General features: G+C 43.5%; 1 protein-coding gene across 1 annotated transcript in view; it reads left to right on the top strand.

The window, feature by feature from the left end:
* The window catches only part of MFSD1 (major facilitator superfamily domain containing 1), a 39897-nt gene extending 32077 nt beyond the window's left edge, over nt 1-7820 (top strand). The window contains exon 17 of the mRNA XM_081008045.1: nt 7650-7820. Within this exon, the coding sequence (XP_080864171.1) occupies nt 7650-7805 (156 nt within the window). The 3' untranslated portion in view covers nt 7806-7820. The remainder of the gene's footprint in view (nt 1-7649) is intronic.
* Nucleotides 7821-27104: the final 19284 nt, after the last annotated feature.

The following is a 27104-nucleotide window of genomic DNA, read 5'->3' as shown; positions in this document are numbered from 1 at the left end:
GCTGATAAAGCTCATCTCCCTCCGGAATCGCCCTCCCGACGAATAATTAACGACCTGAGCCTTTGATGAGGCCTCAGGCACATTCCCATTCAGCAGAGAATCAAAGCAGCAGAAGTGATGAGATTTATGGCTACATCGCTATGCTTTTTTCTTACTACGCAGACAAAAATACATCCTCTTCCTGTGAGAGCAGAGAGCAACTCAACAAAGGAACAAAGGAACAGGAAACCACTAACGTCACATCCCATCTCCCGTCTCCCATGAGACTTCCAACAGCCTGGACTGTCTCTGGAATGTAAACAGAGTCCTGTGACTCTAAGCAGCTGCACAGTGGCAAACAGAAACTAACAAGAAGCACCAAAGTGGGCACAGGAGGGCAGGAGGGAGCATGCGGGCCTGTGGCTTGTTATCAGGTTGATGAGCCATTGGTTCATTGTGTGCTATGTCTGAACCAAACTATTATTAAATAAGTCGAGCTATCACATCTCTGCAGCCATGTGTGAATTGCTTTCTAGAGGAGATAAACAGTTCAGACAAGGTTCCAAGTCCCAGAAAGTTACAGATGGATAAGGTTTTTTAAAAGACTTTAAAAACAGCTGATAAAACCTTTCTTGGAGGAACAATGCAGAGCCCCTTTATGCAACTCCCTGCCGAGCCGCCATCTTCTGACTCTTTTCATTATTTGTTACTTTGTCACCACAAGCCAGAAGTTTTTTCCATGGAGCTAAACTGTGTCTGGACATATGGCAACCCTACAGTTTTCATATTGGGCAAAAAACCTCAACAACTTTTGTGCCTGGATTTTTACCTTTTGAAATATGACATACCTTACCTATGAGAAGTAACAAAAAAAAAAAGCTGAAGCTTTTAGTTCAGAGAAAAGTTGACTAAGGTCAGGGAGTATGTGACAGAAGATTATGCAATTACAAATGGAGTAGATAAGAGATCCGCCCCCCTTCCATTCTCATCCTTTGGGTTGCCCAGTGCAATTGATTGGAAGTAGTTAAGGGCAGACAAAGGAAATGATTTTTGCACAATGCATGAATAACTTAGAATTTACTATCACAAGAGACAACATGGCTATCATTTTATAGCCTATGTAGACATTGCTGTCACTGGATAATCCATGGCTGCTCATGCATGTGGTCAGAGTAAAGTAGAAAGATGAAACTCTCAAAAGATCATTAGTTCCAAGTTGTGATTTTCCTATTTGCAGAAGAGGAGCTATACTGCTACATATATTTATTAACCTAAGATGTTTAGTTGACATAAGTAGGCCATTCATGTGAGTAGGTAGTTACAGGGATTAGCCTGCTGGACTGATGACCTAAAGGGATGAGAGGGCTTTATGAAGGTTGAATCTATCAACATGCCTGGTAATTCAGATGCACTAGTGTTGTATTAAGATCCTTGGGACCAACTAGGAATGATCTGCTTAATGCCTTTCTAATTTGTGCCTAATGGAACTTTGTTTTGATTCTGAAGGGTACCATATTTTTCCGTGTATAAGACACCCCCATGTATAAGACGCCCCTACTTTTGGGACCCCAAATTTAGAAAATGGGCATATGCACTATCCATGTATAAGATGCCCCAGATTTTAAACCTTATTTTAAAGTAAAAAAAGTATGGTATTGACATTCTTGCTTGTCTAATGCAGAGAACCAGTAACCGTGTGTGTGTGTGTGTGTGTGTGTGTGTGTACACCATTGGATACAATTCTTTAGCTGCAAATTCAGGTCCAGATATAGGCATTTATTACAGATGTATAGAATCAGCTAGCCAAGATCTGACTTCCAGTTTTCCTCTGCAGAGACTTATTTAAAAATAGTAGTTTTGGTTGCTGACAAAAAAGAGAAAGATGTTAAAATCATTACCTGCGGAACCTGTCATTTAAGATCAGCAGAGCGAAAAAGATGAAGAAAGGAATGTGGAATCGTAAGGTTTAATTTAAACTTAAGACTTATCCTTAAATATTTTATATTATTGATGTATTCTTGTGCCAATACGTTCTGACATAAATATGGCAATCCATAACGAATCGACTGCAATGTCAACATTATTTTAAAGCTGACTCAAGAAGAATACCTCATTGTTGCTGCTGATATATACATGCTAAGTTTTATGAGAGGAGCAAACATTTTTAAAACCATTGAAAATACAGCCTGGATTTAACCTTTTTCTTTCTGTTCAGTGTGAAAATCTTTCTGAAGGTTTGTATAGAGATACTGCATAACCCTTGGCCTCAATATCTCTTGGTTGTATGTAAAATATCTTTTACATTCAATAAGGAATCTAGGGGAGCTTATCAGATCCAAGCAAAGCGCAGATGCACGTACTCTCTCACTTTATTGAAAATAGTGTATCACAATAATTTACAGGTGCAAAACTTCCTCGGAATTCTGTAGCTAGCAAAAATTTGAATGTCAGGCCATATTTCAAATGTGGTAAAATTGTGATATGCAGGCCTTGTTACCTCAATTCTGTGCCATCAAAAATGCCAGCATCTCTGCTTTGGTGTTTTAGAAGAAGAGAAGAAGAGTTGGATTTGATATCCCGCCTTTCACTCCCTTTAAGGAGTCTCAAAGCGGCTAACATTCTCCTTTCCCTTCCTCCCCCACAACAAACACTCTGTGAGGTGCGTGGGGCTGAGAGACTTCAGAGAAGTGTGACTAGCCCAAGGTCACCCAGCAGCTGTATGTAGAGGAGCGGAGACGCGAACCCGGTTCCCCAGATTAGGAGTCTACCACTCTTAACCACTACACCACACTGGCTCTTATATATATATCTTTTCTGAGGTCTTTATGGATTTCTTCCCCATAAGTACAAATCAGTGCCTTTAGCTCCAGACCGCAGGGATTTATTTGCCCATTATGAAGACCTGGGGGGTGTTTCTTCCATCTGTGACGTTCCAAAGTCTTTTTATTCTGTGCTCAGCTCAAGCTGATATGGAAATTCTAGCTTGTTCAAAGAGGGATATTGCCTGAAGAGACTATCATGCAGTCGTTGTCTTCAGACAACCTCGTTCAATGTTCCTGCAAATTCTCAGAGCTGACGTACACTACACTGGCACACACACACACACCCGAATTAAAATTGTAAGCATACCACATTTACAGCTCAAGTGTATAAATGTAAATATGATCTGCTTTCTGAGAAACTCTATTTGCATTTTGGCATGATTCAGAATTTGGGAGGAGGCAAGCCCAGAACGCTGGGAATGACTTAATTATTTTTAAAAAATATAGTAGACTTCTATCCTGGCAGGTGGCTTCAAAGAGCCCTCAAGGTGCCTTGCAAAATACCGAAAGAGTACAAAGATAACCTGAGAACATGAGAGCCCTGTTGGATCAGACCAAACTTCGATCAATCTTATACTTTCCCCACAGTGGTCGTCTTGTTGCCTCTGCAGAACCCAGAAGCGGAGTCTCTAAAAGGAGAGGAAAAAGAAGCAGACCAAGTGCTTTCAAGAGAGATTCAGGCTGCCTTGGTTTTGCAAGCTGCACTGCTTTCCATTTGAACTGTTAGCTGGGGGAGAATCGGGTGAAATTTGTTCTCGAATGTGCTTTGTGCTGTTGAAAACAAGGCTGGTCGATGAATAAAATTCTGTATGGAGAGAAACGTAAGTCTTGGGCTTATGGAAGGACCCTTCATATGATAACTTGAAAGAGGGAAGTGGGTTAATGGTGTAAGTAATAAATCAAACTTGCAAGGAGAAAACTGTCTGAGGGTACTATATTCACTTGGGGAATTAGTACGAAGAATGTAGAAAGGGTTCGGTGTGTCTTAAATAATGAATCCCAAATAATTCCAAACTAGCTAATTGTTTACAGTGTAAGAAGAAGAGTTTGGACTTGATATCCTGCCTTTCACTCCCCTTAAGGAATCTCAAAGTGGCTAACAATCTCCTTTCCCTTCCTCCCCCACAACAAACACTCTGTGAGGTGAGTGGGGCTGAGAGACTTCAAAGAAGCGTGACTAGCCCAAGGTCACCCAGCCTCTGCATGTGGAGGAGCGGAGACGCGAACCCGGTTCCCCAGATTACGAGACTACTGCTCTTAACCACTACACCACACTGGCTCTCAATGTAAGTCTCAGTGTAAGTCATTGCCAGTTTTTATATGTGGATATCTTGTTATTTCTAATTTGCTCTCCATTACCTCCCCCCCCGCCTTTTCCATTATATTAATATTTTAAGGTATTATTTTAAGGGTCATCTCTAGCTAAGTTGCACTGACAGTAGGTCCATTGAAACTGATGGATCCATGTTAGCCACATCTATTAATTTCAGTGGGTCTACTCTAAATAGAACTAACATGCTAACTTACCCAAAATTAGGGTGTGCAGGAAGTAGGGAGACCCCAAAATTGTTGAGATTTTTTTGGGAACAAACCCAAATTGTTGAGCATTTTTGGGGAAACAAAAATAGCGATTTTAAGCTTATTGAGCTGTTTCCGCTGCTTTCCCCACCATGTTGCCATACATCCAGGTTTTCCCATAAATTTTACTGATTCCCCCCGACGCCAATTTTACACCTGAAAATCAGAACATGTCAGGAATTTTCCTGACGTATGGCAAGCCTACCATAAACCTTTCAACCAATTTGTGCACTGGTATTGCTGGACTGATGCTGAAAGTAGCCTCTCTACCTATCACTGGCGGAGGAAGAGGAGAGCGGGGGGAGCGCACCGCCCCCGGCAGCATGATCCTGGTGGGGTGCCATCGCAGCTTCTCCCCCCATATGCTGGGTGCCACGCCCCCAGGACACATGCCAGCCCCGCCCCCACCTGCTCTCCGCCCCCTGGTGCTGGAGCATGAAGCTCCGCCACAGGTACCTATGAACTAGGGGGCCAAAAATGGATTTGATTCATAAGATCTGGACTGTGATTTGCTGTCCTCCCCCCCTTTAGGAACTTCAACTTTTATTGGGGCAGTAGCAGTTCGAAAGCACGTCAAAGTGCAAGTAGATAAACAGGTACCACTCTGGCAGGAAGGTAAACGGCGTTTCTGTGCGCTGCTCTGGTTCGCCAGAAGCGGCTTTCTCATGCTGGCCACATGACCCGGAAGCTGTACGCCGGCTCCCTCGGCCAATAAAGCGAGATGAGCGCTGCAACCCCAGAGTCGATCACGACTGGACCTAATGGTCAGGGGTCCCTTTACCTTTACCTAGCTTAAGGTGGCAGGTGCCGAATCTTTTCTCTGTGCTATTTCCCCTGTGAAATTCATTTGCCCAAAGCTGCTATCAGGTTTGTTGGAGGAGAATATATACTGGTAGCAAGGTACTGTGCCTATCTTTATTCCCCAGTATGGCTAATACATTTCTTTAGGATATTTGTTTGTAGTGCATGATTTTGATTAAAGCAAGTGGTACAGAGAGAACAGCTAAGTAAAACCTTCCTCAGCATCACATCTCAATCAAATTCTTCTGTCAATGAATGCTAGAAGGAGATGCGGTTTTGGTTTAACTCTTGGAACCATTTCCCCTGATGAATATGTTGAAATGCAGTTGGGAACTATTTATTAGATTATAGTTGTTCCCCATTTGCTTTGACTCTTGCATTTTTTATTTTCTCTTCGCAACAACCCTCAGCTGCAACTTGTAGTTTAGAAAGAGGGACATAACTCTGCCGGACATTATCTTGAAATGCGTCTATGTTTGCATGCATGTTTGCAAATGCACATGTTGCACCATTCTCACTGTTCAGTTCTCATGCACAGTCATGCTTTATTGGCATGTTCATTCAGCCTTGCTGATCTAATAAGCAAGATCTCAGTTGGTATCGCAGCCCGGGTGCTGCAAGAAACAGGCGCTAAGGTGAACTTATTGACTTGAAGCATTTTTACTCTGCCTTCCACATACCAAGAAATCAAGCAATAAAAACAAAAATGGATTCATTCATAGAGCACTCCTATCCTCTGGGTGGTAAAGCTCTGTCAATCCCACTGATCAAGAAGGAAAATGAGGTGGCAACAGCTGCCACGCAGAGGCCACGGAGAGGCAACAGGATGCTCCTTCACTGCCGCTGCTATTTGGGACAAACGCCGGCTCACCCTCCTTCTTGAACTTGGCAGCAGCAGCCCTGGCAGGAAAAACAGGGACATTCTGGGATCAGATCAGGAGCTGGGATGGCTTTTGTAATTCTGGGAATGTCCCTGGAAAATCGAGACACTTGGAATGGAATGGGAATGGTGTGCTTGCAGATGGTGCCTCCAGGAATGTTAGCAGCAAGACCACTGAGCATGTTCCCCAACCCCTAATGGTGTTTACCTATCCTATTCTGGCACTAGTGATATATGGAAGTGAGAGCTGGACCATAAAGAAGGCTGATCGCCGAAGAATTGATGCTTTTGAATTATGGTGCTGGAGGAGACTCTTGAGAGTCCCATGGACTGCAAGAAGATCAAACCTATCCATTCTTAGGGAAATCAGCCCTGAGTGCTCACTGAAAGGACAGATCCTGAAGCTGAGGCTCCAATACTTTGGCCACCTCATGAGAGGAGAAGACTCCCTGGAAAAGACCCTGATGCTGGGAAAGATTGAGGGCACAAGGAGAAGGGGACGACAGAGGACGAGATGGTTGGACAGTGTTCTCAAAGCTACCAGCATGAGTTTGACCAAACTGCGGGAGGCAGTGGAAGACAGGAGTGCCTGGTGTGCTCTGGTCCATGGGGTCACGAAGAGTCGGACACGACTAAACAACAACAACAATTCTGGCACAGCACCTGAAGAGGGCTTCATTCTTACAACCGCTTGAACGGATATGCACAGGACATGAATATGGATATATATGATTTAATATCACAGGTCAAGTGACAGGTCCATAACTAAGTAAGGATTTGAACATGAGTCTCGGGCTAAGTCCAACACACTTATCTCTAAAGCAGCCTCTCAGCGTTTATATAAAGCTCCACTACTGTGGGAAAGATTGAATATGTGTGTGAGTGACTTCCTGTGAACAGAAAGTTGATTTGTCTGGAGAAAAAAAACACCCCAATCAGCCTGCATGATCAACAGTTAATGGATATCTTTATTAATCCACCTAAATTTGCTGACTCTTGTATAATGCATACGTGAAGCTGCACTTATACAGCCCTCATGTCAATAAAACATTGTAAATGTTGCATTACTCTGAACCGAAACAGTGGCACTCTTGGGACTTGAGATTCAAATTAGCTGATCATTAAAGGAATGAATGGAGGATCTAAAACCAATCTCCTCTTGGATAGAAAGCACGTTTGTTACGGAGCTAGGAAAAGTAATTTTTGCTCATTTGGAAGCCATTTACAAACTTTATTAGGCAATACTCAGGTGATGGATTTCAAGAGATATACCCTGTACAAGCAGCTATGGCTTGGAACGCCACAATTAGGTTAAAGGAATGAATGCACTTTCCCCCATTAATTGCATGCAAAAGGCAAAAGCAAAACACTGGGGACAAATTCATACGTTGGTCCATTACATATATAGATGCTTTATGACGTGGGCATCTGGTTGGATGCTGTGAGGAAGCTGGAGTAGATGGTCCAGCAAGACTCTTCTGATATTCATATCTTCAGAAACTCCCAGAAATCTGGGGAACACATGATCAGAGTATTGACCAGTGCTTTTAGGGAAAAGGGCTTAATTTTTTATTTTTATTTTTGTAAAGGGAGATGTGACAGCGCTTGCCAATGGACTGAATATGAGGAACAAAGGTGAGAGAAGAGTATGGCAATGTGTGGCTTCAATATCTCAGATATTTCTGCAGGACATGCAATTTCAGCGAAAGGAAGAGAAGGAACGAAAAAGCATTGTCTATAATTGAATTGTGCTTTTGAATATATGTAGAGCACTTATACCAGAGGCACTGGTGTGAACTAGAAATGAAGATTCCTAAACAGTGTTAGATGGGGGGCAGGGCAGGCAGGAAGGGGAAGGAGAATTATTTTATTTGGGAGAGGAAAAAGAAGTCGGATGGTTTCATTTCAAATTAGGCCAGGCTCCATTTTGCCCATTGAAAAGAAGTGGGATGGTTAGGCTCTCCCAACCCACTTTGAGCACTGGTTGCTAAACATAAGCAGTTGCCTTATATTGCATCTAGAAACCCATTTTATTTTTATGTTTAAAACTATTCAACCAAGGGGACTTAACTCTGAATTAGATCTCAACTGTCTTATTTGATTATCTGTATCTTTGCTGTTACTTTGTACTGTGTCTTTAAACTCAGTCTACTTGTTATTAGTATCGCCTGGGGTTGGCTATATATATTTTTCAAAAAATGATGTTAGTAACAGTGACTACCTGATAGCATGAGCACTGTTTCAGAGTATTTTTCATTATATCTGTTCGAAAAAAGATTGGGTATGTAACTTTTTTATGTTACAGTTTATAATTTCTACGCTATTTGAAGTTGTTGTTATGAATGTGCAGGTCATTGTTTGAATATTTTATTTTCAGTTAATGAAGAAATTACATATCTTTCTACTTACAAGTGTTGAACTAATTGGCTGATGAAGAATTCAATGAAACAGTAGTTGTTATCCAGAAACACTGTTCAGCAGAGTTCAGAGTTGGACATCAAAATTGGACATTTGCTGATTATACAAAGCTTCACAGCTTGCTCTGCCGGGTAAAGTCTGGCACCGTGATTCATTTAACGACTTTCAGAGACTTCAGTTTGTTAGTTCTGATGTTTTGAATTATTCCATAAAGTTGATCACATTGTTATTGTTTCTGGCCATTGTGTTGCTTTTGATATTGCTGACTCATATTTTGCAACACAGGGGTTGGTTTGTTTACTACTTATATTGCATCTAGCCTAGGAGTGGGGAAACTCTGCCCCTCCAGATGTTGTAGAACTTCAAATCCAATCAGGCCTAGCTAGCTAGGAACATCTGGAGGGCCAAATATTACCCACACCTGGTCCAGCCCTCCAAATGCCAACTGATAACCTTTCTCCAAGGTCACATAGAAGTTTTCCCGTTCTCCTACTACCAGAGATACTAACTGCAGGGGCGGCCCTAACATTAGGCAGGGTGAGGTGGCTACTTCAGGTGACCGATGCTGGGTAGGCAGGCTGTGGCAGTCAAATGTGCCATGCAGCCTGCCTTACAAGCCCTAAACTAGCCTGCTGCCCTCAGGTGCAATGGAGGATGCTATCCTGACACAAGAAAGGAAGGAAGGAAAATTTGCAGTTAGGGTGGCTCCTTTACTTACCCCTCACCAAAAAAGAGGGCACAGATTTGCATAAAAATTGCATATGCTAATTGACGTGTATAGGTGCAAATTTAGAAACAATTCCTGTAATTTAAATAAAAAATATGATATACCTCACCATAGTGGGGAGGATTAAGAATACAGGCTCACACACATTAATTCTGCATACAAGATTGGATTAGTTAGCTAATTTTTCAGTCCATGAAGGCACAAGTAATTTCTTGAATAAAGGAAAGGAAAAACTGTGTTTCAGCAGTTCTACAATGTTGCTTTTTTGTGCCCTGTAGAGAGACCTTTTTAAGGCTTAACGGGATCCTTGACTTGTGAATAGGAAAACGATTACTTTAGTTACTTTCCAGTAGTTGCCTGGGTTTAGAAAGAGCTTCTAAATTAACAGAAAATTGGACATCATTGCATATTACCTTAGTACGCCTGATGTATTGGTTTTGTTTTCGGCAATAAGTAGCTTGTCACAATGTGTTATGACACATAATGAGGCTCTCCCCACCTCAAATAAGCTGTAGTCCTTTGAGCCAATGAAAGGGTCTGCATGCCAATATAATAAGGATCGTGCATCAGTGGTGAGTTATGGACAATCATGAAGCATATTTGGGCACAATAACTTTCAACTGGCAAGTGAAGAAGCATAAACAAAAGTGTGTGTTGCTGCTAAGCTGCTGAGAAAGCTGGCCTGCTATTCTACCAAAATGCCACTGCGCCATGTGTCTTTTTTGTGTCTTTCACCCCCATGTAGTTACACACTTTTTCTTGCTTCAAAAGCATTTCTATAGTGAATCGATCCAACTGAATCATAGCACCGAATGTTATGGCGAACAATATTTATTTGCAAGTGTCACACTGGGGTGCCTAATTTGTCCCCAAGAGAGAGGTTTTCTGCTCAGACTGCAAAACACGGCGATAAAATTCCTTGATTGATGCTGATTATCAGATTAAATGGCTTAGCTCTGGGGACAAAAGTTATAAATTACAGCCACCCAGAAGTTGTGATTGGCGACTGGAGATCTTTCCAAGTGCCAGCGGTTTTTTTTTTAATGAGATCATATATTTTCAAGTCTCTATGATACATCAACTTTTTGAAGCTTATCGAAACAGTGTTTTAAAATAACACTGTGTCAGCTTTTAGAAAATTCAGATACATTCTTGATTTACTTGGCCAAAGATTCAAAGACTAAACAAAACACACCAACTTTCTGTGTAATGCAGTACTTAACAGCTGAAAACTCAAAGCGGGGGTTCCATACAGGGCATGTTAATTTAAGGGCAGATCCACACCATGCATTCAAAACAGGTTCAATGTACATTGGCTTCCTCCAAAGATCCCAAGGAACTATAGTTTGTCAAGGGTGCTGCGAATTGTAACTCTGTGAGTGATAAGTACAGCTCCCAGAATTCTTTGTGGGAAGCCATGTGTGGATTTGCCCTAAAGGTGTATCCTGGTAACATTTCCATCAACTGAAGAAAGTGGTGTAAATATCTTTTAGTGAGGTGTTTCCCCTTCGTAACTTTATCTCCATAATTTACAACTTTCCTTCATAATTTCATTTTCAGGTACACAAATAAGGCATTTCTATTCCTGACAGCAACATCCCCTTCAAATATACCCTAAGCGGTTTCTAGAATGTTCTGGAACCTATGTCTAAACCTCTATGATTCTGACAAAGCTGGTAAAGGGTCATATGCTCAGTAAACACCACTTTTCCATATCTAGCTTTGCGATCAATATTTGATTATATATAGACACCGTGCTGATCTAGTTTGCAATTCTTCGGTTTCTCTCTCAGCAGGCTTTGCTGGTCCTTGAGCAATGTACAGCCAGCAACTGCTGATTTATACATTTTCTGTATTGTTACACACCACTTCCAAAGGCAGATGCGAATTGGACGAGATGACTCAAAGTTTTCAGCTTCCATAAAATATGACGAGTTGTAGTTACAACTGCGTGTGTGCTGTTTAGGTAGAGGTTGGGCATAGTGGTTGTGTGGTATGTAGCATGAAACTGGGAAATAGAGAGTTTTGAATTTGGAGATACTTGTTGCATGGCAAGGCCCTGAGACCTCACCCATTTCTAGAAGAAGAGGAGGAGGAGGAAGAGGAGGAGGAGTTTGGATTTGATATCCTGCTTTATCACTCCCCTAAGGAGTCTCAAAGTGGCTCACAATCTCCTTTCCCTTCCTCCCCCACAACAAACACTCTGTGAGGTGAGCGGGGCTGAGAGACTTCAGAGAAGTGTGACTAGCCCAAGGTCACCCAGCAGCTGCATGTGGAGGAGCAGGAAACAAACACGGTTCACCAGATTATGAGTCCACCGCTCTTAACCACTACACACACGGACACCAATATTTTGAGTTAATGGGATAATTAAGGCCACAACTTTATTGGTTACAGATGCGAGTGGTATTGGCTTAGGCATTGGAACTGAACCAACTATATCTGACTCCTGCCTGACATGCAGGTAGTCTCACAAGGGTCAACCACCAGTAGGGGGAGCCCTGTTGATGTACATCTACTGCAAGCTCCCCCAGGGTCCTTGATGGGGTTATGGCATGGCCTAGCCCTTACCCGGGCTTTGGGCAGGATCCACACCCCCGGATCCCTTTAATGGAATACCCTTAATGAGGAGGAGCAGGTGAAGGCCACAACCGCCCCTCCATAAATCAGGTTTTACCAATGCCTAACTGCTAAACCGCACAAAGTTGTGACGATTGCTACGAGGCAGGCGAAAACCACATGGCTGGAAGGTGGAAGTAAGGAGAAGGAGCCCTTGGCCACACAGCAGTTTAAATAGGGCAAGCCATGCCCCCGGTCGACCGGAGTGGTCAGCCAGGGGGCGTGACATGGCTGGGACTCCCAGTGACACGGGAGGCTTCACCATGCCCCCCCACTGTACACGGGGAGTACATGTGGCCTGCCTGCAACCCCGCCCCCCTGGGAAGGGGAGCAGCCTTCCCACCCCACCCCCTGCTGTTGCTAGACCAAGCTGACATGGGAAACACTCTTTCTGCAGATTTTCAGGCAAGATAGAGTATACGTGCTCTTTTCATTTCTCTGCAGTGGGGATAGGAAGTTTTGCGACACTAGCATGGGCGTTTCATTAAAAAGGCAGGGCAGGCTTTATAATCCTACCCCATACCTCCAACATCTTGAGTCTCAAAACCGGGATGTGCGTCTTCCTGCTTGTGCTCCCATGTGGGTCACGTGACTTGTGCGAGATCAAGAAGCCCCAGTGATGCATTTTTTTTCTGGGGCTGTACTCTAAGATGGTCTTTTTTGGGTGCCACATAAGATTGTGGCAACCCAAAAGTTCTTTTTCTGGGTGAGATCTTGGTGACAAAATGGGATGTCCCTTTGCGTGGCGAGTTCCCGTCTCCCCCCCGGTGGAAATAACGACACATGACACAATCATTCAGGTTAATGGGCCAAAAATTGGCCACAACTTTATTGGTTACAGGTGATGAGCGGTATTGACTTAGGCATTGGTCCTAAGCAACTATCCGGCTTCAGCCTGTTTGCTTGAAGACCGGGAAGGGTTAACCACCAGTAGGGGGAGTCCTGCTGATGCACGTCAACTAGGAACTCCCCCGGGATTACTGCTCAGGGGCGTGCCTTAGGCCCTCACCTCCATAGGTTTCAGACTGGGCCACGCCCCCCGGAATACCCTTCGAAATGTGGGGGAGGTGATGGCGCTTCCTCCCCACCTTCATCTACATAACAATACCCATATCAATGCCTAACCGCCAACGCCAAGGAAGTTGTGATGATTTGCTACGAGGTAGGCGAAAAACCAAGTGGCTGGTGCCAATTTGCCAAGTGGAAAAAATTCCTACCAGGCCCCTTAAAGGCAACCAACCAAGTCCATAGCAAGGTCAAAGGAAGCCTAAAGGGCAGGAGGGTGGGGAACCAGATGAGCTGCGGCGGCAAAGAGGGAGATCCCTGGCTGCGCCAATGTTAAATAGCGCAAGCCACGCCTCCCCTAGGCCAGCCATCGGCTGGCCAGAGGATGACGCAGCCGGGGATCCCCGCGCGGAGGCTGAGAGCCAGCCCCTGCACACGTGGAGCTTCTGTAGAACTCAGAGATGGCTTTTTCCTGGGATATTTGCGGGGTATACTACCCATCTCTTACCCATACAGAGAAAGCACAGACAAATGGCGCTGGGCTTAAACAACCAACTGCAGCCTCTAGGCAGCAATTCTGATGCTTTTGAGAAAACTACAGAGGTGTCCATGCCAAGGGACACCTCATCCCCTTCATCTGCCCTAATGTCCACAATTCTAAATTCCCATTTCCCCCTTGCTTAGGGTCTTTTTCCATGGTAAGAACTGGGACGGGGGCGGGGGATATTTCAGTTTTGTCTCTACTCGGCTTATACTCTTTTTTTCCTGTTCCTTATGCACTGTCATAAACTAATTGCAAATCCTTTTAGTTGCTAAGATGTAAAAAGGAAAATGTACTTGGTAGAAGATTACATCAGACGGAAACAAACAGCCGCAGTTATTATAATGAATTATAATAATTGTGCCTGGCAACATGCAGCAACCTAAAAGAAATTAATTTAGCATCCTTTAAATATGAATAAGTAATAAACACTGTCATGCACTGGGACTCTTATTTGTTTAAATTTTGCACATATATTAGCAGCTTTTTGCAAATTTACAGGAAAGCCCCCCTCCAAACCATATACAAAGTAGAATATAAAAAGAAGCAAGCTAGTTCAAGTGCGAAGCGTCACATATTAGTTCTTACTTAGAACATAAGAACATAAGTTCCATGGAAGGATACCATTCAATGTTTTCCAGCAGGATTTGATAGTTTGGCTACCTCTAACCTCCCTGCAACCAAGGCAACATACAGTAAAAATTACTGTACCAGCAATGAGATAATAAAATAAAGCTACTAGGATATGGCATTACGTAAGTTTAGTAAAGGTAAAAATAAATCAGGAGTATAAAAGGTTTGAAGGCTACCAGCACTTGACCCCCCCCAAACATTCTCACCCTCTGGATTAGGGCCTCATTGCTGCTTTTAATTTTTGGGAGGGTTCGTACACGAAAAAGAGCTCCCTTCACATACTCTTTGTTTTAAGCGACATTTCAAAATAGGCTTTCTGCGGTGGGTTGAAAAGAAACCCTTCAAATAATGGTTGCTGAAGGCCTTTGGCTTCCTTTTAAAATTTGGTTGATCTTTTAACCTAGAAGCAATTTTGTGTGGTTGAGATTTGCTGATACTGTAGTTAGGGGAGTTTCTGTAACCCGAGAGAGATTTCTTCAAGATCTCTTAAGAGCAGAAATGTCTCATTGTTCTGTGCTATATATGGAAAAGGAGGAGAAGAAGAAAAGCCCTTTTCTCAGGTTGAATGCCAGCACACACATTTTACCTCAGAAAATGGAATGACACTGGCAAAAGGCATTTGTCTAAGAACCAGAAAAAATGAGTCGGGCAGAGTAGGAAGAATTGAAATGAAGGGCAGAGGAGACTTGAAGGGAAGTAATTCCTCATCTTATTGAGGCCGGCCTGCTTGCAGACTTGTGGAATTATATTTATATTGATTTGGTGAAGATGTCAGAAATAACAAATAAACTGCTTCGGCACAGTAAGTAAAGCATCTGATTATTGTGTGAAAGATATTTTGGCGCCCAGCAGGTTGGTTTGTCAGCAGACGATCTGCAATTCTGTCTGTGCTTCAAAGGGGAGGTTCGGAGTGTGGATAACTGCAAACTTCAGTGTTGTCATTTTGGCTTCCATTTTGGGGATCAATTTAAAGCCCACTGTAATTAACTAGAAAGGACAACATCGGGGCCTTCTGCTGTCAGACTGTTGACTCCAAATCACAGGGCCAGCGGACGCCATCTGCCCTGTGGAAAGGAAGAAGAGAGGGAGAGATACAGGCAAACAGAATATCAGGGCCGGCTGCAGATGGACTGCCCTCCCCCCTTGCCCCGGGGCCAATTTTACATTTTATATCATTTATTTGGTTTAGTGTTTGAAAAATTATAAGCTGCCTGGGTGACCTGGCAGAGATGCAGCACAAAAAATGCAAGTCATTTACTTATCAAGTGATCCTACCTGATAATTCCATACCTACCAACCCTTCTAAATGTGACATGAAGCTACATGTGACCTGCAGTAGCATCCTTTCTCTCATTTTTTTTAAAAACCAAAACCATCTCAAAGATGGTTCTTGAGCAAAGGACCACCAGGAGCTGCATAGTTGGTCAGCCAATTAACTCCCCTCCCCCTCAGATCATTTCACCCCCTAGTGGAAAACGTATGGGCGCCATCCAGTCCCTCAGCCTATCTCCACCTCCTTAAATGTTTGAAAATTCAAAACAAGTTAATCCCTACTGCAGATCCCCACCATTCCCACCATAAGGAGGGCATCTTGCTGGTATGAGGAGAAATTGTGTGAGGGCAAACTACAGTGCCCAGAATTCTTTCAGGAGAAAAATGTGCTTCAGATATGCTTTAAATGAGTTAATTTAAATCTATGCCATGATGCTTTAAGCCTTCACATGTTATACTGAACACAGGTACAAGCTGTTTCCAGTGGCGGAGGAACCCTCTCTGGCACCCGGGGCAGGACATCAAGGGGCGGGGCGAACTGCCCAGCGGCACACATGCGACATCCATATGGACTGTGCATGCACAGCATACCATACAGACTGTGCACACGTGGCAGCCCGTATGGATGGTGCGCGAGAATGGCAGCCTGGACAGACGGCGCGTGAGCGGCACCCATACTAACTGTGTGCTCGCCCTCGGCCGCTCTACAGGTGGGGGGAGGCAGTGGGCCATCTTGTCACCCCCCCAGAGTGGTACCCAGGGCAGACCGCCCCCTCCGCCCCCCCATACGCCATTGGCTGTTTCTATGCACGTACAAGTGTTTGTGTGAAAGAGCGCACCCTGGTTGATTTGTGCAGCTCAGTTAATGGGTACACAGGTACACAGAGTGTACATTTGTGGAATGCTATGGGAACACCCCATACAGTGGTACCACGGGTTAAGAACTTAATTCGTTCTGGAGGTCCGTTCTTAACCTGAAACTGTTCTTAACCTGAAGCACCACTTTAGCTAATGGGGCCTCCCGCTGCCGCCGTGCTGCCGAAGCACGGTTTTTGTTCTCATCCTGAGGTAAAGTTCTTAACTATTTCTGGGTTAGCGGAGTCTGTAACCTGAAGCGTCTGTAACCTGAAGCGTCTGTAACCCGAGGTACCACTGTAGTCTCATTTCAAGTGTCTTGGGGTGGCGGTGGAGAAGTGGAGGCCACCAATGGATGAGGGGTTAAAGCAGGCATCCTCAGACTCGGCCCTCCAGATGTTTTGGGACTACAACTCCCATCATCCCTAGCTAACAGGACCAGTGGTCAGGGATGATGGGAGTTGTAGTCCCAAAACATCTGGTGGGCTGAGTTTGGGGGTGCCTGGGTTAAAGGAAGGAAGGAAAAGCGAATGAAGAAGCGGCCCTGCCCCTTGCCCATCAAAGTACCAGAATATTGGCAACCCAAGGCAAGAATAGCAGGAAAGAGGGAAAGTACACAACAAGCTGAAGCAGTCGTCTTCCTAGGGACAATCTAGAGGGAAAACAACATCTAGATAATCTCACAATTTCAGGCTAATCGTGGAGAACATGTGGTGAGAATTGGGGATTTTGCAAGTGCAAAGATGCACAGCTTTGGAAACTAGGTGTTAAATAACGATCCTTAAATAAAAACCACCGGGGGGGGGGGGGGAGACAATCCACCTGAGGACATAGTTTGAATGTCATGCATTGACAATATCTGACAGTTTAAAACTGTTCATGGAGGGAGTTTATGAAAAGCTTTTTTTAAAAAACAAAAAAAGCACACACATTTGCTTGCATAGTTTATCTTTTGAAGTATCGATGCATCTGTTCATTGGCTATCAGAGTACACCTGAAGCAACTAAAACATACCTTAGATGAATTTGGATGCTTTGCTTTCTGCTTAAACTGCACAAGGGAAGCAAACGGCCAGATGGATTACTGCGCTTTAAGCCTTCTGTCCGCACACTTCCATGGTTTCATGGCCATGTAAGCAAATGATTCACTCTAAATTGAATTCTTACCGACCATAAAAATCACCTTGCAGGTTGAATTTTAATGAGCTAGAAAAACATTAACAAATATGACCTATTGCTGTGGCGCGGCATTTGTGGTAAGGCCAGTATTTCTTTATGGGCTGTGGGAGGTGCAGAAAATAGCAATTCATGTTTTGGGGGGAAGTGAGGGAGTTTATTCTTGGTTAGCTGTTGCTTACCTTTTTTTTCCTTCCAAAATTAGCTTTTAAGAATTTATATTTTAATTAAAGATTAACGATGTTTAATTATGCTATTATTTATTTATATCGTAATAATTATTTGGTCGGAAGCCACTTTGAGGAACTTTTGTAATGGTTATGGAAATTTGAAAAGTGCATTTGTTTCCCCTAGCTTTTAATTGAAAGTGGTTTTTTGTGGTTTTTTTTAAATGTATATGATGCTGCTGGAGTTTTTATGCCATTTTGAAATGTATTATTTATTCCTGCATTGCAGGGAATCGAGCTAGATGACACTTGGGGGGGGGGGGTCCCGTCTAAGTCTACAGTTTTACAATTCTGTGATTTATTTCATTTCATTACTGCATTTATATCCCAGCTTTCCTCCAAGGAGCTCAAGTTGGCCTGCATGGCTCTCTCTCCCTCCATTTTATCATTTTATTCTCACAACAAGCCTGTGGGGCAGGTTAGCCCGAGAGACTGTTAATGGCCCACGGTCATCCAGCAAGCTTCATGGCTGAGTGGGGTTTTGAACCCTGGTCCCTCCGGCCTAATAATAATAATAATAATAATAATAATAATAATAATTTTTTATTTATACCCTGCCCATCTGGCTGGGTTTCCCCAGCTACTCTGGGCGGCTTCAAACAATATATATATATTTTTTAAAATGATATTTATTGAAAATTTTTTAAAATTACAGAAAAAGACAAAGCAGAGAAAGAAAAAAGAAAAAACAGAAAAGAGAAAAAGAAAGCAAACCACATCCAACAATACAAATTCAAAAAACAAAAATACACCACAAACATACAAAAATAAAACCAACATTCTCAAATCTTCAACTTTCATTACCTTCTTTCTTTGACCTCCTCCCCCTCCCTTTTTTTGTATCCCAGTTATTAATTATCGCAGCAAATCCTTTCCATATTTCATAATATTCTGTCATTACCAAAATATTAAAATACAGTGGTCTGTTAAACATTAAAAGCTTCCCTAAACAGGGCTGCCTTCAGATGTCTTCTAAAAGTCTGGTAGTTGTTTTTCTCTTTGACATCTGGTGGGAGGGCGTTCCACAGGGCGGGCGCCACTACCAAGAAGGCCCCCTGCCTGGTTCCCTGTAACTTGACTTCTCGCAGTGAGGGAACCGCCAGAAGGCCCTCGGCGCTGGGCCTCAGTGTTCAGGTAGAATGATGGGGGTGGAGACGCTCCTTCAGATATACTGTTAACCCAGTACCCATCTTCCGTGGGGGGTGTCTGTCACAGCTTCCTTTCTGGAGGGTGGACGTTAATAACGATGTTTTTCTGCCTGATACAATAGGAAATCAATAAAAGCCAGCTCTCTGCTGCTGCCTAGTGCGATCCTAGGTACTGAAATAATGCAACGCAGTGGCCTTAACCCTGGGTTAAGGCTAGAAACCACAGCTTTCCCCACACCGCATATCGGGAGTCTTACCACTTTCTCTGGCACAGAAGGATCTGAAGATTTACTGCCTGTGAAACTGCCGTGTGAGTACTTGAATCAAACGGCTGTGATTGAGTTGTTCTCAGTGGGATTCAGTATGCTGAATCACTGAGTTATCTCTCAGGGAAGAAGCGATGAAATACAGTCGTACAGTTTGAACCGAACATCTACAAGAGGCCATCCAAATTCCAGAACAGGAATATATATATATATATATATATATATATATATATATACACACACACACACACACACACACACACACACACATATATATGAGAGAGAGAGTATATTATGAATAATAATTTTAGCAGCTGCAATTGATTCTGCCTAGAGAGTTTCAAAAAAGCACTGGGACTGTCTTATCCCACCCATTTCCCCCCTTTTGTGGCTGCATTAAGCCAGAGGAACTGCTAGTGTACATCCCTCCCCAACAAGTTCAGAAAGTGAAAATTTGGCAGGTGTGAACTAAAGCAATTTTCTCCCTAATTCTGAATTGAGGGCACTTTTCAGGAATTGTGGGTAGAGGCTATTCCCATTGTTCCCCAGGTGTGCTGGCTCCTTTCAGATTTGTGCATGAAGGTTCGAAGAGGGCTTCTGTATGCATTCATCCCTGTGCACACTTGTAACCTTTGGGGGCTCAAGGAAACAGCAGAAGAGGGTTTACGGCAGATGTGCAGGTGATCCTCAGCAAACAAGCAAATGTAGAATGGGCTCCAAGGTGGAAAGTTTGAAAACTATTGATTTAATCAACTGCTTTGTCAAAAATGCTGTACTATACACTTTGGGACTATTATGGCCATAGTAAGATATGTGTACACTTCCTTCTCTAGTCTGGTTGTGCTCCCGCCCACCCTACTAAATTAGCAACTGTAAATCCATAGTCATTTGCAGCAATCCTAGACTGCCAAGCTGCACAAGGACTGTAAATCTTGCTTGGCTATTCATCTGTCTGTCTTGATATATCCGAGAGGGCTTCCACTTTTCCTACTTACTTGAACTTTCAGAGCTTGTCCTTGAAATGAATAACGTTCGGTTCACAGCTGTAAAAATAAAATCTCATTCCAGAACTGTAGAAGAGAAATTTGTTGTGCTCCTTGTTAGACCTACTGTGTGTAAACTGTATGCACTGTGACACCAGCATTCCCCTTTCGCTGTAATTTTTTTTTAAAAAAATGACAAGACTCCCATTGAAAATGTCTGCTTTTGTGTTGTATTATTTTGTTTCAAAGTCTCTAGAAGGTTTAGCTTTCTTGTGCTATGTGAATGAATTTGCAGTTTAAATATCAGTGCTTATGGTGGCCTTGCATCCTAATTTACAGAGGACAGTACAGTGGTACCTCGGGTTAAGTACTTAATTCGTTCCAGAGGTCTGTTCTTAACCTGAAACTGTTCTTAACCTGAAGCACCACTTTAGCTAATGGGGACTCCTGCTGCCGCTGCGCCACCGGAGCACGATTTCTGTTCTCATCCTGAAGCAAAGTTCTTAACCTGAAGCACTATTTCTGGGTTAGCGGAGTCTGTAACCTGAAGCGTCTGTAACCTGAAGCATATGTAACCCGAGGTACCACTGTACTCTGAAGGGCTGTCAAAGGACAGTTCTCTGTATCTGAAAAGCTTCCCAGTCCAAGGGCTATCAAACAGTGGTAAAGACTCTCCTCCCTGAAGGGGAGGGGAGGGGTTGTGGTCGGGGCCCGAGCTCCGGCTAGCAGGGGGCGTGGCCCCCTGCCGCCCGCTCACCTGGCTGGCGCTCACGCCCCCTCGCTGGCCATCCAACCAGGGGCCACGGAGGGGGCGTGTTCAGCAGCATTTTGCTGCAGCGCCAGCCTTCCTCGTCCTCATTCTTCCTTCCTTCGGCCCCCGCAAGTCCCACTGGAGCACAATTTCTGTTCTCATCCTGAAGCAAAGTTCTTAACCTGAAGCACTATTTCTGGGTTAGCGGAGTCTGTAACCTGAAGCGTCTGTAACCTGAAGCATATGTAACCCGAGGTACCACTGTACTCTGAAGGGCTGTCAAAGGACAGTTCTCTGTATCTGAAAAGCTTCCCAGTCCAAGGGCTATCAAACAGTGGTAACTGGTGTCCCCTAGGATGCATAGAATGGAAAGCCGGGAAGCCAACGTTAGGTGGAGCTAACTACTTCTAGTTTTGTCTCCATCCTCCTCCCTGTTGTGTTCTGCAAGTGCAAAACAGAGGCAAGGGAGGAGGTACAGTAGCTGACAGCCAGGGCTGGCCGGGGATAGACTGGCACTGGTGAGGCAGTGCTCCATTTGCCCTAATAGACCACCCCCAGTGCTACCTAAGGACAGTCCTCTAAAGAGAGAGAGAACCATCAGAAGTGAGATCAGGGGCACTGAAGTTGCCCATCAACATCATCTGGGCAGCAAATACACAGGTCACCTGATCAGTCTTCCCCACTATGGTGAGATGTATTAAAATTCCATTTAAATTATAGTGATTAATTCTAAATTTGCATCTATACATATAAATTGGGACATGGAATTTTAATGGAAATATCTGTGTCCGCTTTCCTTGCAATGTATTCATTGGCCATCTTACAAGTGGTGGCTTATGTTGATATGGAGACAGTTTGTATTAAGGGAAATGCAAGTGAAGTTCACTTCCTTGAGGGTGATCCTCATGGAATATATTTCATGCTATCAGTACTTCAAGCAAAGTTTGCAAGTGGTGTAACCTGCTATGTCTTAGTGCATCATGTTTGCTCTGTTTCTGAATTGTACAGGAGACTGGATTGAGACTAGATCATCCCCAGCTCCCCCTGCTCAGTTATTTTGTGGTCACCGAATGATGGAATCCAGCAGAGCAAGATCTCTGTTGAGGTCCTTTCTTTATCCAGTGGGTCAGATCAAAAAGGGACTACATCTCTATGGGTCATTTTGACATGTGGGTGAGTCCCCAAACTTCTCAATCATCTGATATAATGAAGTCAAGTGGACTGGAACCTACTTGATAGCACATTCTTAAGTTGTCACCTGCTGACTGATCCTTGGCGGTGCTTAAATTCAGTGCCAAATGCAAGCCCCACTGCTTTCAACAGAGGTCAGCTCCACTTGGGACCTACAATCCTGAGCTCCCAAGTGGGACTAATTCCATTCAGAACTGAATGTACATATCCAACAGGTGTATTGGTGACTGGAAGGCAGGGCAGGTCTGCAAATGTGTGAGAGCCTCTTCATGCATTCATACTGAATTCCACAACATGTTGCCTGCCACAAGTTGCACTTACAGAGGCGTATGTCATCCGAAACCCATGACAATCCAATTGCTCTGTATTCTTCTCTGAAAAATAGTAATCAGCTAGTGGTGAAATAAATGGCTGTTTTCTCAGAACCATGTGAAATAGTGGTCATTGGGTTCATTTTCTCATCTAACTGCTTTAAGGTGTGAACTGATGTCTTTTGGTGCTTTGAGCAATTGAGGTCAAGTAGACACAGCAGCTGCTGCTTTGCCAGACACCTTCTTTTATCTAGCTTAAAATTGTTTCCAGTACAGTGCATTCTGGGCTGCATTCCAGGTGGTAAAATTGCAAATATCTCAAATGTAGTCAGTGCATAGTCTATATATTTAGGTACCCTAGTTAGTTAGGACCCCCCTCTCTCTGTCTGCCTGTCCATGTTTTCCAGTCTATATGGCCTTTGGGTGAATAAGAGGAAAGAGACTAACCAACATATTCTGTTCATCAGTGTACAGCTAATGGACAAGTTCACATGCTACTTCTACTAAACAGTCTAGACTGCAAGCACGCCACAAGCTCAAAGGAAGAACTACAAGTGCATGCAAGCCAGTTGATTCAAGCAGTGTGGAGCCCAGTTGCAAGGGCGTGTCAAGCAGTCACACATATAACATGCAGGCTCACTTCTTAGCCCTCCATGCATGAACGGAGGAAAGAAGAAGGAATGTGGCTCCACCCAAAATGCGTGTGCGTCCCCTGCTTCCGATATCAACATGTTCAGTGGAACATAAGAAAGGAGATGAGAGTGCAGGGTTCTTGATCCTTGGAGATATTATGTCCATACAACTGTACGTTTCTCAGTTCTCCTCTCCCACTGAAATATACTTGGAGCCCTGTAGTGATTTCATGCTCTTTATTGCAGCTTGTAAAACAGTGATTTAATTGCCCTCCAAACCTCAGGCTTTTATATATATTATTTACACAATGAATCCCGTCTGATTGACTGATTCTGCTTCCTCCTGGAGCCTGATTGGTTTTTTCCTGCAGGACAATCAGTTGTTGCATTCTACAATCCTCCCAGCCTAATAGGCTGATTAACTTCCTCCTGGAGCCTGATTGGTCTTCTCCTGCAAGCCAGTCAGTTGTTGCATTCTAGGATCCTACTTGCCTATTGTTCTAGGATCCAAGCTTAGTACATACCGTATTTTTCTCTCTATAACACGCAGATTTTTTCTCCTTAAAAGGAAGGGGAAATGTCTGTGCGTGTTATTGAGCGAATGTGTGGTCCCTGGAGCCGACTGGCGCGAGTGGAGGCAAAAATCAGATCGCGCGTCTCGGAGAAGGGAAACCTGAAAAGAGGAAGCGGCTGCTTTCCTGCATTCTGCCTCAGGGTCTTACTGCCCACCCTCCTCTGTTTCGTTGCTGTGTGCTCAAACGGAACAAAGAGCAGGGAAAGCCCCTCCCCTCCAGGCAAGAAGAGGGGAAAGCAGAGCGTCCTTCCTTCTAATTCCTCTCCGTGCTCCAGCCGGAAAACATGCAGGTGGGAGAAAGAGAGCGCGAGCTGGCTGGCTTGGGTGGGTGGGTGGGTGGGTGGGTGGGTGGGGGGAAACTTTTGCCTTCCTTTCCTCCCTCCCGTTATACCCCTCTCCTGCATTCTTAGCCAGCTGCTTCTCTGCACACCCCTCTCGTGCTCCTTGTCCCTTCTGTGTTTTTCCTTCCCTCCCCACTTAAAATGTGGTTACAAAGCATGGATCCACATGGATCCTCAGGATCTTTGCATTGGGTCACCCCAAATTCACCATCAGATCACATAGCATGTCCATAGCTACAGCCTGCACCAAAAAAATCACGCACCCACTGTTGCCTGGGGCTGCAATGGTGCAAAAACGTGGTTAAAAAGCATGGATCCACAGGGATTCTCAGGATTTTTGAATTGGGCTACCCCAAACTCACCATCAGATCACATGTCTGTGGCCACAGCATAAAGCACAAAAATGATACATCCACTGTTTCATTCAGAATGTTTTTTCCCTTGTTTTCCTCCTCTAAAAACGATGTGCGTGTTATGGTCAGGTGCGTGTTATAGAGCGAAAAATACGGTAACACCCACATTCTGCTAATTCATGGACATCTCAGAAGGGCGTAGGGGTGTAGTCGACTCCCCCCATGCATATGGTATATACCCAGAGGCCCATCCCTGTAGCCACTCTCCCTTTTTAGGTGGGGCAATTTTGAGGGGCAGCACATAGCGCCAGCCAACCCTCCCCCAACACACTGGTGAAGAGGACACGAGGGCCAGGCAGTGACCTTCCTCCTCACTGCTCTTCCATGCAGAGAGTATGCTAACGTTATATAATGGGCATGCCATGGTCAGAAAATTGAGTATGAGTACCGTAAGCGACAGGCATATTTTTGTTTCATAAGAGGATGATAAGGAATACCAGTGGATCTCAGACAGAAGAAGGTGGTTGCTCCTCAGAGCAGATATTTGCAGATGCCTTTGGAAAGTCATACTGCACCCTGCTCTTTATGCTTCTACTATCCTAAACTTGTCCACAGCTGTAAATCAGAAGTGCCCTTTGGCAGAAGAAAGATAGCTGCGCTCTTTGTGCCGAGGGAACTCTCAACTGCATATCTGTGTAACTGCCTGAGCTGTAGCTTCTCCGTAGCTTACTTAGCATAGCGATTAATCCATTCCTGATCATTCCCTGCCCGGCTGCCTGCCTGTCTTCCCACTGCTGGCTGCAAGCCCAAGACGAATGCTTCATGCTTCCCGTGGACTGAGAGACTGGTCTTGAACTTAAAACTGGGGACCCTAACAAGAGATAGCGATTGAAGTTCTGACCGTAACAAATGAGTTCTGCTCAGAGAGATGATATACTATAAAGTGTGAAGTGGTGAAATGTTTATATTCATACATTACATTTTTAAAAACAAATATTATTCTCCAGAGCTGAATCCATCACATCTCAAATAAAAAAGGGCGAAAGCTTAAATTTAAAGTGTTGAGCATTGCTTTACAGCTTCCTGGTCTCCGTGGATTTGAGACATGCAGCATGCGGACAATTTGCATATGATTAAACGTGGTATTTATGATACATTTTTTATGTTGGTATAAGTAAATGGAGTGGCACTGACATTCATTTTAGCTGTAACCAGAGGCAATGAAGACTTTGTATAACAGGCTAGTGACTTTTCAAGAAGCAAGCACATAGTTATTGCAAGAATTCTAGTTTTTTAACTTCAGTTATGTGAATTCTGATAACCTGGGGTTTAAGATAAAAATGCTTTAAATTCTTATTTGCAAAAACTGGTGTTTGATTATTTAATTCTGTTATTGCAGATTTAGAGCTGCTGCAGTGTAGCGGTTAAGAGACTGAGCTATGAATTGGGTCATTTTGTTTCTGGACAGACAGGCTGAATTAATATGCAATAAATAGATAAATTCTATTTCCTTGCACTTCTTTTCCTCTGCATATATGGTTTAAGACATGGGTTCCCCTGGTTTAACTTCACATCCAGGTCAGCTGGGGCAATTGCAAGAGACAGACTGATTGATCTTTTGCTGTCCTGAAAATCTGACTGAAGGACGAGGTATGAATCCCTATAACAAAACAAACACAAGACACAGAATTGAATGCTAATGGACCACAATTGCCAAACTTTGTTCCATATTAATTCTAAAAAGCACCTACTAATTCCTCTCCCTAAAGTAGTCTCTTGAGTTTTCATTCAGTACAACAAAGCTTTGGATAGACCAGCCTGCAATTGTCTCCATTCTCCAGACATTCATGAATAGTTGCTATCAGACCTTTTTGGACATATTTATTCTGGTGCCTTAACTCTACTTTCTAATTGAGACCACTTAACAAGCACCATGTTAATTCCAGTTAGGCTCACACCAGTTGTCTAAACTGCTTGAGATGTGAGGGCAATTGGTTATACCCTCTTTGGGCTCTCTACCCCTTCCTCTGACCTCCCTCTCTGCAGGATCTGATTCCTTGTCTACCTGCTTTTCCTGAAGAGCTGTACTTTGCCCAACAGACTTGTTTGCTTAGGATAATTCTGCAAAGTCTGTCAGATAAGCTGATAATAGATTTACTTTAGGCTCTGCTCTAGCTGTGAGCAAGAGTCCTGCCAGCAGGTCATTGGCATCTACTAAGATGATGGAACAGACCCTTCATAAATGTGATAGTATTGTTTGAACATTGTGCTGAAGTGTCTCCATGTGTCTAGGGATGTTGGTGAATTCTGATGAAAACAGAAACGAGAGTGGAAATTGCTGATCTTTGCTTATAGCACATCCCATGTCTGGAATGGAAATCAATTCAGCTAATACGATTGATATTCACTGTTATTGTTGCTTTCAGTCCACAAACGATACACAATTGATTACTTCCCTCCCTCATTTGTACTGTGTTTCCTTTGCATTGAAATGAATGGTATAATGTAATGGCAAAATAATAAACATAATTAATTACATAAGTTGCAAAACTTCACCATAGCAGACAGAGAAATGAATAATGTAGTTTTTGGCAGAAGGTGGAATGAGGTAGAATGTAAACAGCGCTGCATGCAATGAGTACAGGGCAAAATGGAAAATGATTCCTTCTTGCATCCCTGTTCACACATGCACAAATACCTGCAATGTTTTCTATTAGAGGTTGGGACCAGGTAGCTTAAGTAAACCATGTGAAAGCAGTCAAAGCATGCCTTTTGAAGGTTTTTTTTTTCCTTTTAAAAATAAGAATAAAATAAAATAAAAAGGAGAGTAAAAATGCAGTATGCATTCAGACCATGTAACTTCTGCAAACTTCTGTTGTTTCAGTCTGATGTGTGAAGATTATGTCATTTGGAGCAATTTATATGAGTGGCTTTTTGCTAGGTTGAAATATATACTTAATTTTTATTTACCTACCACTTAATTGACAAAAACCTCTAAGCAGTTTACATAAAAACATATAAA

Source organism: Podarcis pityusensis (genome assembly GCF_964106645.2).
Source record: "Podarcis pityusensis genome assembly, chromosome: 5".
Taxonomy (NCBI): domain Eukaryota; kingdom Metazoa; phylum Chordata; class Lepidosauria; order Squamata; family Lacertidae; genus Podarcis; species Podarcis pityusensis.
Note: the sequence above shows the minus strand (reverse complement) of the source record. Positions and strands in the feature narration are given on the sequence as shown.